Source organism: Macaca fascicularis, chromosome 7, assembly GCF_037993035.2.
Source record: "Macaca fascicularis isolate 582-1 chromosome 7, T2T-MFA8v1.1".
NCBI lineage: Eukaryota > Metazoa > Chordata > Mammalia > Primates > Cercopithecidae > Macaca > Macaca fascicularis.
Window position 1 is genome coordinate 55876805 of NC_088381.1, and position 12581 is coordinate 55889385.

A 12581-nucleotide genomic window follows, 5' to 3' on the forward strand; every position below is an offset into this window, starting at 1 on the left:
ATGTCCCCTTTCTGTTTGCTACTTTTTGTTCCCCTAGACATAATGTCAAGTGGAAATGATCAGCAGTCAGAGGCTCTTAGCAAACCCACTTTCAGTGAGGAACAGGCCTCTGCATTGGCGGAGTCAGTGTTTGGGTTGAAAGTTTCCAAGGTCCAGCCACTTCCTAGCTATGATGACCAAAACTTTCATGTCTATGTTTCAAAAACCAAAGATGGCCCAACTGAATATGTCCTCAAAATAAGCAACACCAAGGCTAGCAAAAATCCAGACCGGATTGAAGTGCAGAATCACATCATCATGTTTCTGAAAGCAGCTGGATTTCCAACATCCTCTGTGTGTCGCACTAAAGGAGACAACACAGCTTCTCTCGTGTCTATAGGTAAGAGATGACCAACTTGCTGACCCATTACCTATCCAGACACATCACTGCCTTTTGACCACAAGTAGAACTATGAAGGGCAAGTTCATAATTCCAAGTGTAGATGTGGTTGTTATTTTTTTAGCAACCTCAATAGTACGCCCTTAGAGGTGGTTATTTTTTCAGTGTTGGGAGAAGCCACAGCATCATCAAAGTGGTGATTGGTCCTCTGATTGAGTAGTGGTTAGAGCCCAATGTGGTATAAGTTTTCTGTTTAGAAAGGCCCTGACAGATAGTAACTAAGGGAACTTGTGAAAATCAGGGGAACATTTTTTGTTTTGTTTGTTTGTTTTGTTGTTGGTGGTTTTGGGTTTTTATTTTTATTTGTTTGTTGTTTTTTGAGATGGTCTCACTCTATCATCCAGACTGGAGTGCAGTGGCGCAGTCACAGCTCACTGCAGCCTTGACCTCCTGGGCTCAGGTGATCCTCCCGCTTTAGCCTGCTGAGTAGCTGGGACTACAGGCACGCGTCACCACGCCCAGCTAATTCTGTAGTGTTTTTGTAGAGGCAGGGTTTTGCCATGTTGCCCAGGCTGGTCTTGAACTCCTGGCCTCAAGTGATCTGCCTGCATTGGCTTCCCAAAGTGCTGGGATTACAGGCATGAGTCACCATGCCCGGCCGGTTTTTTTTTTTTTTTTTTTAACCAGAAAAATAATAAAATATTTTTATTACTTAGAGAAGCTATAAATTCTGGTGCTGCAGTATAGTAGAAAGAATATTGGGAATCAGGAATTTTAGATTTTAGCTTTGTCATTACTGTATATGTAACCTTGGACACATAGACCACTTAAATCCCTAAGACCACCAGTCCTCATCTGTGAGATAGTCCTTTTCACCTCAAAATACTAAAATGCCAACAATGGACCTAATTCAGCTCTTTAAGCAGCAGGCTAAAACCAATTTCTTCAAGTTTTTTTAAAGGTTCGAAATCTTGATTGTCTTTTTCTCTCTTAATTGTTCACCATTCTTTCTTAATTTGCATTGCTACAAATACCTGAGGCCCATTGTTCCCTGAGACATAGTTATTGTCCTGTGTTGCAAACAGAGGGTGTCCTGTGGGAAGCCTGATTCTGGAAGTCATTTATTGGTACCTCACTCCCTTCAACTGTGAACTTATGAAAGGGTATGTGTTGTTGCTTTCATTTACCACAGTAGGTAATTTCTGTGTAGAGCTAAGGCCAGCAGAGTTAGGGCTATAATTTTGTTGGTATGTAAATGGCCAGTTCCAGTGTTCTTAAGGTTTGTGTATTCTACCTTCTTGCTTCATCCACTCAACTCTGCCTCATAGAATCCTGCCGAGCTGTTTTAGATTAGCACATTTTTGTTGTTGTTCTGTAATTTCTGTTCTTTTCAATAATACTTGCAAAGGCATAATAGCTTCTAATTCTATTATATCTAAATATCTATATCTATCTGTCTCTCAATGTATATATTTAAAATAGTCAAAGGATATTTTATTCCATCCATTTAGATAGTGGCTCTGAAATCAAAAGCTACTTGGTGAGGCTGCTGACTTACCTCCCAGGAAGACCCATAGCTGAGATTCCCATCAGCCCCCAGCTATTGTATGAAATTGGAAAGCTAGCTGCCAAATTGGATAAGACACTGCAGGTAAGATATGGGGCTTTATTTTATTCTAAGGGACGTTTGTTTGTTATTTTATTTTTAAAATAAACTAAGAATCAGATTCTCTTTTTATGTATGGTGCACCTAAGGTATGTTATGAAGGGAATGGAGTCCTAGAGTGCATACATTTTATGACAGTAAGGCTAACTTCTGCCAAACTCTTACTGGTGTAGTCTGGGTGTGGTGGTCCACGCCTGTAATCCCAGCACTTTGGGAGGCTGAGGCAGAGGGATCTAACTTGAGGCCAGGAGTTTGAGACCAGCCTGGCCAAAATAGCGAAACCCTGCCTCTTCTAAAAAATACAAAAATTTAGGGCATGGTGGCATGTGCTTGTAGTCTTAGCTACTTGGGAGACTGAGGCAGGAGAATTGCTTGAGCCAGGAGGTGGAGGTTGCAGTGAGCCGAGATCACACCACTACTCCAGCCTGGGCGACAGAGCAACGCTGTCTCTAAAAAATTTTTTTTAATTTTTTTTAATTTTTTTTTTTTTTTTTTTTTTGAGACGGAGTCTCACTCTGTCGCCCAGGCTGGAGTGCAGTGGCCGGATCTCAGCTCACTGCAAGCTCCGCCTCCCGGGTTTACACCATTCTCCTGCCTCAGCCTCCGGAGTAGCTGGGACCACAGGCGCCCGCCACCTCGCCCAGCTAGTTGTTCTGTATTTTTTAGTAGAGACGGGGTTTCACCGTGTTAGCCAGGATGGTCTCGATCTCCTGACCTCGTGATCCACCCGTCTTGGCCTCCCAAAGTGCTGGGATTACAGGCTTGAGCCACCGCGCCCGGCCAATTTTTTTAAATTAAAAAATAAATAAATCTTACTGGTGTATTGGAAAGATTACCTAAATTTTTAGAAATTCATGATATTCTTCATGCTGCTCACTGAAAACAATCAATATTCACAAATGGAAACGTGAAGATTTCATCCAGTTACAGTATAATCAGCTGGAGTTCCGTATGAAGCAATAGCTAGGTTGCAAATGGATTAATAGTGTATGTTAAGGATGTTTTTGCCCTATAGAAACGATATAATGTATGACAGGTGCCTTTTAGACTCACCCATAAAACATCTTCATTTATTCAATATTGACTGAGTACCTTTTATATTAAAAAAAATCACAAGACAAAGGAAATATATTTACTATTTATTAAGTAGAAATGGGTCATCATAAAGGTCTTCACTGTCATCCTCACTTTGAGTGGGCTGAGGAGAAGGAGGAAGAGATGGGGTTGGTCTTTTTTTTTTTTTTGAGACAGGGTCTCACTCTGTCTCCCAGGCTGGAGTGCAATGGTACAGTCACAGCTTAATGCAGCCTCAACTTCCCAGGCTCAAGCAGTCCTCCCATCTCAGCCTCCCAGGTAGCTGGGACTACAGGAGTGTGCCACCACACCCATCTAATTTATTTTTGTATTTTTTGTAGAGATGGGGTTTAGCCATGTTGTCCAGACTGGTCTCAAACTCCTGAGCTCAAGCAATCTTCCCGCCTCTGCCTCCCAGTGCTGGGACGACAGGCATGAGCTACCCACGTCTCGCCAGGGGGTTGGTCTTAGTATTAGGCCATTCTTGTGCTGCTATAAAGAAATACCTGAGACTGGGTAATTTATACAGAAAAGAGGTTTAGGCCAGGTGCAGTGACTCACGCCTGTAATCCCTTCACTTTGGGAGGCCAAAGCAGGAGGATCACTTGAGGCTAGGAGTTTGGGAGCAGCCTAGGCAACATGGTGAAACCTTGTGTCTACTAAAAATACAAAAAATTATCCTGGTGTGGTGGTGCATGCTTGTAGTCCCAGCTACTTGGGAGGCTGGGGTGGGAGGATCACCTGAGCCCAAGAGGTTGAGGCTGCAGTGAGTTGTTACCACACCACTGCACTCCAGCCTGGGTGACAGAGCAAGACCTTGTCTCAAAAAAAAAAAAAAAAAAGAAAAGAAAAAAGAAAGAAAGACATTGCTCCACTTCTTGCTTCCATTTTTTCTTTTCTTTTTTTTTTTGAGACAGAGTTTCTGTCTGTCATCCAGGCTGGAGTGCAGTACTATGACCTCTGCCTCCCAGCCCATTGCTTGCATTATTTCTGACAGGAAATCTGCCATCAGATTGTTCCTCTTAATATAATGTGTCTCTTGTATGTATGTGGCTGCTTTTAAGACTTTCTCTTGAGGCCGGGCGGGGTGGCTCACACCTGTAATCCCAGCACTTTGGGAGGCTGAGGCAGGCGGATCACTTGAGGTCAGAAGTTCAAGACCAGCCTGGCCCACATGGCAAAACTCCATCTCTACTAAAAATACAAAAATTAGCTGGGCATGGTGGTGCATGCCTATAATCCCAGGTGGTTTGCAGACTGAGACAGGAGAATTACTTGAACCCAGGAGGTGGAGGTTGCAGTGAGCCAAGATTGTACCACTGCACTCCAATCTGGGTGACAGAGCAAGACTTCATCTTAAAAAAAAAAAGAAAAAAAAATTCTCTTTATCTCCAGTTTTGAGCAGTTTGATTAAGGTGTGACTTTGTATAGTTTTCCTTGAGTTTCTTATGGTTACCTTCCACTGGGATTCCTTGAGTGGATGTAGTGAAATTACTTGGAAGCAGTTTGCTCCTTTTGGGTCATGCTTTTACTACTTAATAGATGGGACCAAGGATCAATTTACTAATCAGAATCCTTCAGTGTCCTGTGAACTGTGAGGTTTTCCAGTGTGGACGGTAGGAACAGGCACTCTTCCTGGCCCTGTGCATGCCAGGTACTCTTTCCTCTAATCCCTTCAGGTAGCTCTTTCCCCAGTTTTGAGTAGTTTCCTCACATTTACACATGAGTCATACACCAATCTGCTAAATTCTCAAGGCAAACATAATGCAGATCCCTGGAGTGCTCTCTCTCTGCAGCTCTCCCGTTCCTGGTCATCTGTCCTGCAAACTCAAACTACCTTGGTCTTCCCGGACTCTCAGCTCTACCTCCTCAACTCAGAGAGTCCTCTGGGCTCCATCTGGGTCTTCCCTCTCTGCACCACATTCTCTGTCAAGGCAGTGAGCTGGGGCAAACTACCCTTGTGTGTTTTATTTTATTTTATTTTATTTTTTTTTTGAGACAGGGTCTCACTCTGTCACCCAGACTAGAGTGCAGTGGCACGATCTCAGCTCACCGCAGCCTCCGCCTCACAGGCCCAAGGGATTCTCCTGCCTCAGCCTCCTGAGTAGCTGCCACCACTGCCCAGCTAATTTTTTGGTATTGTTAGTAGAGACAGGGTTTCACTATGTTGGCCAGGCTGGTCTTGAACTCCTGACCTCAAATGATCCACCTGCCTCGGCTTCCGAAAGTGCTGGGATTATAGGCGTGAGCCACCACACCTGGGTCCCTTATTTGTTTTCATTCTCTCAGAGATCACTGTTTTTCATTACCTAATGTCTAATAACTTGAAAACCAGTGTTTAATGTATTTTGTCCACTGTTTTTGATTTTTCTGGCAGGAGGGTAAACCCCCTCTTGGCCAAAAACTCAAGACTAGGCTGGGCGCAGTAGCTTACGCCTGTAATCCCAGCACTTTGGGAGGCCAAGGCGAGTGGATCACCTGAGGTCAGGAGTTTGAGACCAGCTGGCCAACATGGTGAAACCCCATCTACTAAAAATATAAAAATTAGCCGGGTGTGGTGGTGGGTGCCTGTAATCCCAGCTACTCAGGAGGCTGAGACAGGAGAATCACTTGAACCCAGAAGGCAGAGGCTGCAGTGAGCCGAGATCACACCACTGCACTCCAGCCTGGGCAAGACAGAGCGAGACTCTGTCTAAAAAAAAAAAAAAACTGAAGCCCCTGCAGTGTAAGTAGTATTCATTTATCCTTAGATCATCAAATAGAAATATTGTAACCTTTTTTTCTGATTAAAAATCCTTGTGTGATCCATTATTTAAAGAAAACTAGATAAAAATACAAAGAAAAATTAAGTTACTGGTAATTCCATCATCCAGAGATGACATTCTCTGAACCATTTATTCCATGTGCCACACTATTCTACAGCCCCAGGGGCATACTTGGTGCTCAGCATATGTTTATAAACCCACAGACCTTTTTCTGTACTTACAATAATCACCATTTTATATTGCACTCTATTCATCTATTCAACACATATTTATTGAGCTTCTACAAGGGTTTGGGTGGTAAACATATTAACATTTCACTTGAAATAGTTTTCAATTAAGTTTGAGCAAATTCATTTGTGGACTTTCGTTAAAATGTTCATTTGTTCATAATAATATAATTTGGATTTAAATAGCCCGTTCTAATTAATTTATTTTTAGGAAATTTTCTTCACATATTAATTTTATTTAGAAAACCTTTGAACTGGGCGGGGTGTGGTGGCTCATGCCTATAATCCCAGCACTTTGGGAGGCCAAGGTGGGTGGATCAGTTGCGGTCAGGAGTTTCAGACCAGCCTAGCCAACATAATGAAACCCCATCTCTACTAAAAATACAAAAATTATCCGGGCGTGGTGGCAGGTACCTGTAGTCCCAGCTACTTGGGAGGCTAAGGTAAAGAGAATCACTTGAACCCAGGAGGCGGGGGTTGCAGTGAGGCGAGATCACACCACTGCACACCAGCCTGGGTGGAAGAGTGAGACAACGTCTCAAAACAAACAAACAAACAAACAAAAAAACCCAAAACAAAATCCTTTGAACTGATTGTAGTGCTCAGTAAAGTCTGTCTACATTCCTCAGACTTAAACCTACTATTGAGCTGTTTAAATGACTGTCTGCTACATAATAGCTTTCCTTTACCAGTAACCTTTCCTTCTGCCCTATCTGTGGGCTTCATTCATATGCCTATGGCCACTGAACTTTCAACTTTTCCTGCTATATTCTGAAAAAGTAATACGGTTTCAGAGGGAAATAGCACCACATCATTGCTGACAGTGAGTCAATTCTGCTGTGCATTTAGCCACCTACTGCTCTGCTGTGAAACTTACTTTAAGTTGTCTTACAGAGGACAACGGAGCTCTAGAGGGAACCAAGCCTTCTTCATTTGGCATTACATGCATTTTTATGATGCATTATTCCTGTTGCTCATCCCCTCACCCAGGCTTACCCCATGCCTTTGCAGGAGCTAAGTTCTTAGTTTTTCTGTAAGTATGAGAACTGTAGAGTCTATGAAAGATAATATATACAAGTGTGGTATTTCAGTCATGTAGGCATGGCCGAGGCTGGTGGCTGCTCTGCTGGGGACATGGTTGGGCCATTGAAGCTTCCCTCAGTTGGTCAGGTAGGCCTGTGGGATCCAAAGAAGGTAGGAGTTCTGGGGATTGTAGGGACCAGAACTGAGGAGTTAACAAGTGAAGGGACCAAATAGTACTGGAATTTGGTTGCCATTTGGTCCACAGATGGGCTGGAAGTCAATCTCAGGAGATTTCATTAACTATAAGAAAGAAGAAAATATAGGACAGGCTTATGAGTATGACTGTGGTAAAAGCTTTGTACTAGAGAATACAATATGCATGGGAAATGGGAGCTGAGGTGTGAGGTAGAGAATGAGGGAGTTATTCGATTGGTGCAAAAGTAATTGTGGTTTTGCCATTACTTTTGATTGCAACACTGCAGTTACTTTTGCACCAGCCTAATAACAAGAGGCAGGCTAAGATAGGCTAATAAAGAGTGCTGATTAAATTGTCAAGAATTCAGGTTGGTGTAGCAAGGAACCAAGTGGATAGAAAAGCCAGAGAAATCAGGCAGATCAAGGACAACACCGATTTTAACAAACATGTATTGAGCACCTATATGTATGAAGTTTTCATTTCATGTCTTAGTGAATCCACAATTGATTGTAAAGCTGGTCATTGATAGCTTGATTTTGCTATCTAAGGAAACTAATATCTGGGATATTAAGTGGTAGAACCAGTTGAAACCTAGATCTGTCTGACTCAACCCCAGGATTCTTCCCAGTACCCCACACTAGAGAAGTTCCACGGCTGTGTGGACAATCGTGCCATCATTTCAGAAGCTGACTCAGAGCCTTCCCTGAGTAGACTGTCGCTCCACTGGAAACCCAACTAGAATATTTTATTTCACTTTTCTTCTTCTTCTTTTTTCCTCTTCCTTCCTCTTCCTTCCTCCTCCTCCTCCTCTTCCTCTTCCTCCTCCTCTTCCTCTTCCTCCTCTTCTTCCTCTTCCTCTTTCTCTTTTTACTCCTCCTCCTCTTCCTCTTCTTTCTTCTTTCTTCTTTCTTCTTCTTCTTCAGATGAGATCTCACTGTGTTGCCCACGGTAGTCTTGAACTCCTGAGCTCAAGTGATCGTCTCACTGCAGCCTCCCAACTAGTTGGGATTATAGACATGAGCCATGATGCCCAGCTATTTTACTTTCTTTAAAAATAATAAATATGCACAGTATAAAATTTCAAACAGTACTGAAAGGTATAAAATGAAAATTTTTTTCTCTCCACCATCATCTCCATTCCTCTATAATCCCAGTCTCCAAAAGTAACAGCTCCTAACAGTGTTTTTTCAGTGCTTACTATGCAATGTCTTTGTGATCACAATTGGCATTTAACACACAGGATGTTAAATGTACAAAAGAGAAGACTCTGGTTCGAGACCAGCCTGGCCAACATGGTGAAACCCCATCTCTACTGAAAAAAAATTTTTTAAGTTAGTTGCCTGTAATCCCAGCTATTGTGGAGGCTGAGGCAGGAGAATTGTTTGAGCCTGGGAGATGGAGGTTGCAGTGAACTGAGATCGTGCCATTGCTCTCCAGCCTGGGTGATAGAGTGAGACTCCGTCTCAAAAAAAAAAAAAAAAGAGAAGCTCCAAAGCCAGGTGGGGTGGCTCACACCTGTAATCTTAGCACTTTGGGAGGCCAAGGTGGGTGAATCACTTGAGCCCAGGAGTTCGAGACCAGCCTGGCCAACATGATAAAACCCTGTCTCTACTAAAAATACTAAAAAATTAACTGGGCATGGTGACACATGCTTGTAATTTCAGCTACTTGGGAGGCTGAGGCATGAGAATCAGTTGAACCTTGGTGGCAAAGGTTGCAGTGAGCTGAGATTGTACAACTGGACTCCAGCCTGGGCAACAGAGTGAGACTCTGTCTCAGATTAAAAAAAAAAAGAAAGAAGAGAGAGAGAGAGCAGGAGTGCTATCCTCAAAAACCTGGAGGACTAATCCTGTTCCAGATGGTCTCAGAGGTCATAGTTGGAACCAGTGGCATGGATACTATTAGAGAGGCAGAGGCAGATTTTAACTGCACAAAGGGAAGAACACAAAGCCATCTCAATAAGGGTAAAAAGTACATACCATGGGAAGTGTGTTAGTCCATTCGTGAATTGTAATAAAGAAATACATGAGACTGGGTAATCTATAAAGAAAATAGGTTTAATTGGCTCATGCTTCTTCAGGCTATACAGGAAGCATAGTGGCTTCTGCTTCTGAGGAGGCCTCAGGAAGCTTCTAATCATGGCAGAAGGCAAAGTGGGATCAGGTGTCTTAAATGGCAGGGGCAGGAGCAAGAGAGAGCAAGGCGGGGGTGCTGCATACCTTTAAACAACAGATTTCATGAGAATGCACTCACTGTCATGAGAGCAGCCTTAAGAGGATGGTGCTAAACCATTCATGAGAAACCACCGCCATGATCCAATCACCTCCTACCAGGCCCCACCTCCAATATTGGGGATTACAGTTTGGCATGAGATTTGGTGAGGACACAGAGCCAATCCATATCATTCTGCCCTGGCCTCCCAAATGTCATGTCCTTCTCGCAATGCAAAATTCAATCATCCTTTCTCAACAGTTCCCCCAAATTTTAACTCATTCCAGCATTAACTCAAAAGTCCACAGTCCAAAGTCTCACCTAAGACAAGGCAAGTACCCTTCTGCCTATGAGCCTATAACATTAAAAACAAGGTGTTTACTTCTAAGATACAATGGGAGTATAGGCATTGGGTAAACACTCCTATTCCAAAAGGGAGAAATCAGCCAAAAGGAAGGGACTACAGGCCTCATGCAAGTCCAAAACCCAGCAGGGCAGTCATTAAATCTTAAAGCTCCAAAATAATCTCCTTTGACTCCATGTCCCACATCCAAGGCACACTGATGCAAGGGGTGGGCTCCCAAGGCCTGGGGCAGCCCCACCCCTGTGGCTGCTCTCAAGGGCTGGTGTTGAGTGCCTGTGGCTTTTCCAGGGGCAGGGTGCAAACTACTAGTGGATCTACCATTCTGGGGTCTAGAGGATGGTGGCCCTCTTCTCACAGCTTCACTGGGCAGTGCCCCAGTGGAGACTCTGTGTGGGGGCTCCAAGCCCACATTTCTCCTCCACACTGCCCTAGTAGAGGTTCTCCATAAGGGCTCCACCCCTGCAGCAGGTTTCTACCTGAACATCCAGGCTTTTCCATACATCCTCTGAAATCCAGGCAGAGGTTCCCAAGCCTCAACTTTTACACTCTGTGCACCCACATGCTTAATACCACTTGGAAGCCACCAAGGCTTCTAGCTTGCACTTTCTGAAGCAGTGGTCTAAGCTGTACCTGTACCATACCCCTTTGATCCATGGCTTGAGCTGGCACAACTGGGATGTGGGGAGCAATATCCTAAGGCTGTGTAGGGCAGCAGGACCCTGGGCCTGACCCACAGAACTATCCTGTCCTCCTAGCCCTCCAGGCCTGTGATGGTAAGGACTGCTACAAGTCTCTGAAATGACTTCAAGAACTTTTCCCCATTGTCTTGGCTATTATTGCTTGGCTCCTTTTTACCTATGCAAATTTCTGCAGCCTTCTTGAGGTCAGGAGTTCAAGATCAGCCTGGCCAACATGGTAAAACCCTGTCTCTATTAAAAACACAAAAATTAGCTGTGCATGGTGGTGGGTGCCTGTAATCCCAGCTACTGAGGAGGCTAAGGCAGGAGTATTGCTTGAACCTGGGAGGCAGAGATTGCAGTGAGCCAAGATTGCGCCACTGCACTCCAGCCTGGGCAACAGAGAGAGACTGTCTCAAAAACAAACAAACAACAATAGCAACAATAAAACAGATCTCATGAGAACTCTCACTATCACAAGAACAGCACCAAAGGATAGTACTAAACCATTCATAAGAAACCACCCCTATGATCCAATCACCTCCCACCAGGTCCCAACTCCGATATTGGGGATTACAGTTCGACATGAGATTTGGTGGGGACACAGATCCAAACCGTATCAAGAAGTATTCAAACAGGCTACATGACTATTTAGCAAGAAAATGCTACTGATAAGAGAATCATCAGGGGAAGGTTCTCAAACTCCTGGTCATAATAGTGAGTATTGAAATCCATTCAGAGAAACTTTTTTTTTTTTTTAATTTTTATTTATTTATTTGTTTTTTGAGATGGAGTCTTGCTTGGTCACCCAGGCTGGGGTGCAGTGGCATGATCTCGGCTCACTGCAAGCTCTGCCTCCCAGATTCATGCCATTCTCCTGCCTCAGCTTCCCAAGTAGCTGGGACTACAGGCACCCACCACCATGCCCAGCTAATTGTTTGTATTTTTTAGTAGAGATGGGGTTTCACCCTGTTAGCCAGGATGGTCTCGATCTCCTGACCTTGTGATCTGCCCGCCTCGGCCTCCCAAAGTGTTGGGATTACAGGCATGAGCCACTATGCCCGGCCTAGAGGAACTTTTAAAAGAAATATATTTTTTAAATTTTATTATATATATATATATATATATTTGAGACAGAGTCTCACTCTGTCACCTAGGCTGGAGTGCAGTGTCGCAATCTTGGCTCACTGCAACCTCCGCCTCCCAAGTTCAAGCTATTCTCCTGCCTCAGCCTCCCAAGTAGTTGGGACTACAGGCACCTACCACCATGCCTGGCTAATTTTGTGTATTTTTAGTAGAGATGGGGTTTCACCATGTTGGCCAGGCTGATCTTGAACTCCTGACCTCAAATGATCCACTCACCTCGGCCTCCCAAAGTGCTGGGATTACAGACATGAGCCACCATGCCCGGCCAGAATATAATTTTTAAAAACACCAGAATATGTAAACATATAATGGTCTGAGTATTGTTTACTGAGACTTTTTTCTTTATATGTGTGTGCCTGTATACTGGGGTTATGATGTAAAATATATTTCTTACTGCAAGTCGTGCAAAAAGGTTTGAAATAAACTTCACTGGATGACCATCAAGGCATCTTCCAGCACTCACTCTGTGAAAGAGGTCTGAACTGTGGGTCACAAGATCCAGGTCCTCCCTCAGCCTTATAATTACAAGTTGTTATCTCTCTGTGAACCCCAGTTTTCCCATTCGTGCAACGATAGTGAAAATTATTTACATCTTTAGATAGAGTGGTCAAAGTCTAAAGCCCCTTCCAATTCCAGAATTTTTTTTTTATTCTAAGAACATCCTTTAATTCAGCAAGTATTGCTCAAACAGTGCCTTCAATGTGCCAGGCACTGTTCTAGGTGTGGGGATACAGGAGTGAACGAAACAGACAAAAAACAGCCCTACCCCTCATGGAGCTTATATTCTAGTGAGAGTAGACAGTAAAATAAGTAAGTGAACTATGACAAATGTTAGCAATAAGTGGTAAGGAGA

The 12581-nt window shown here is 43.6% G+C and overlaps 1 protein-coding gene across 6 annotated transcripts in view; it reads left to right on the plus strand.

The window, feature by feature from the left end:
• The window catches only part of HYKK (hydroxylysine kinase), a 32589-nt gene that overhangs the window by 5898 nt on the left and 14110 nt on the right, over positions 1 to 12581 (plus strand). For all 6 annotated transcript variants that reach the window (XR_278938.5, XR_012415238.1, XM_045395876.3 and 3 more), the window contains exons 2-3: positions 38 to 379; positions 1891 to 2030. Coding sequence is in view for 4 of the 6 variants with exons in the window: in XM_045395876.3 (XP_045251811.1) it covers positions 43 to 379; positions 1891 to 2030 (477 nt within the window). In the remaining 2 variants the exon portion in view is untranslated. The remainder of the gene's footprint in view (positions 1 to 37; positions 380 to 1890; positions 2031 to 12581) is intronic.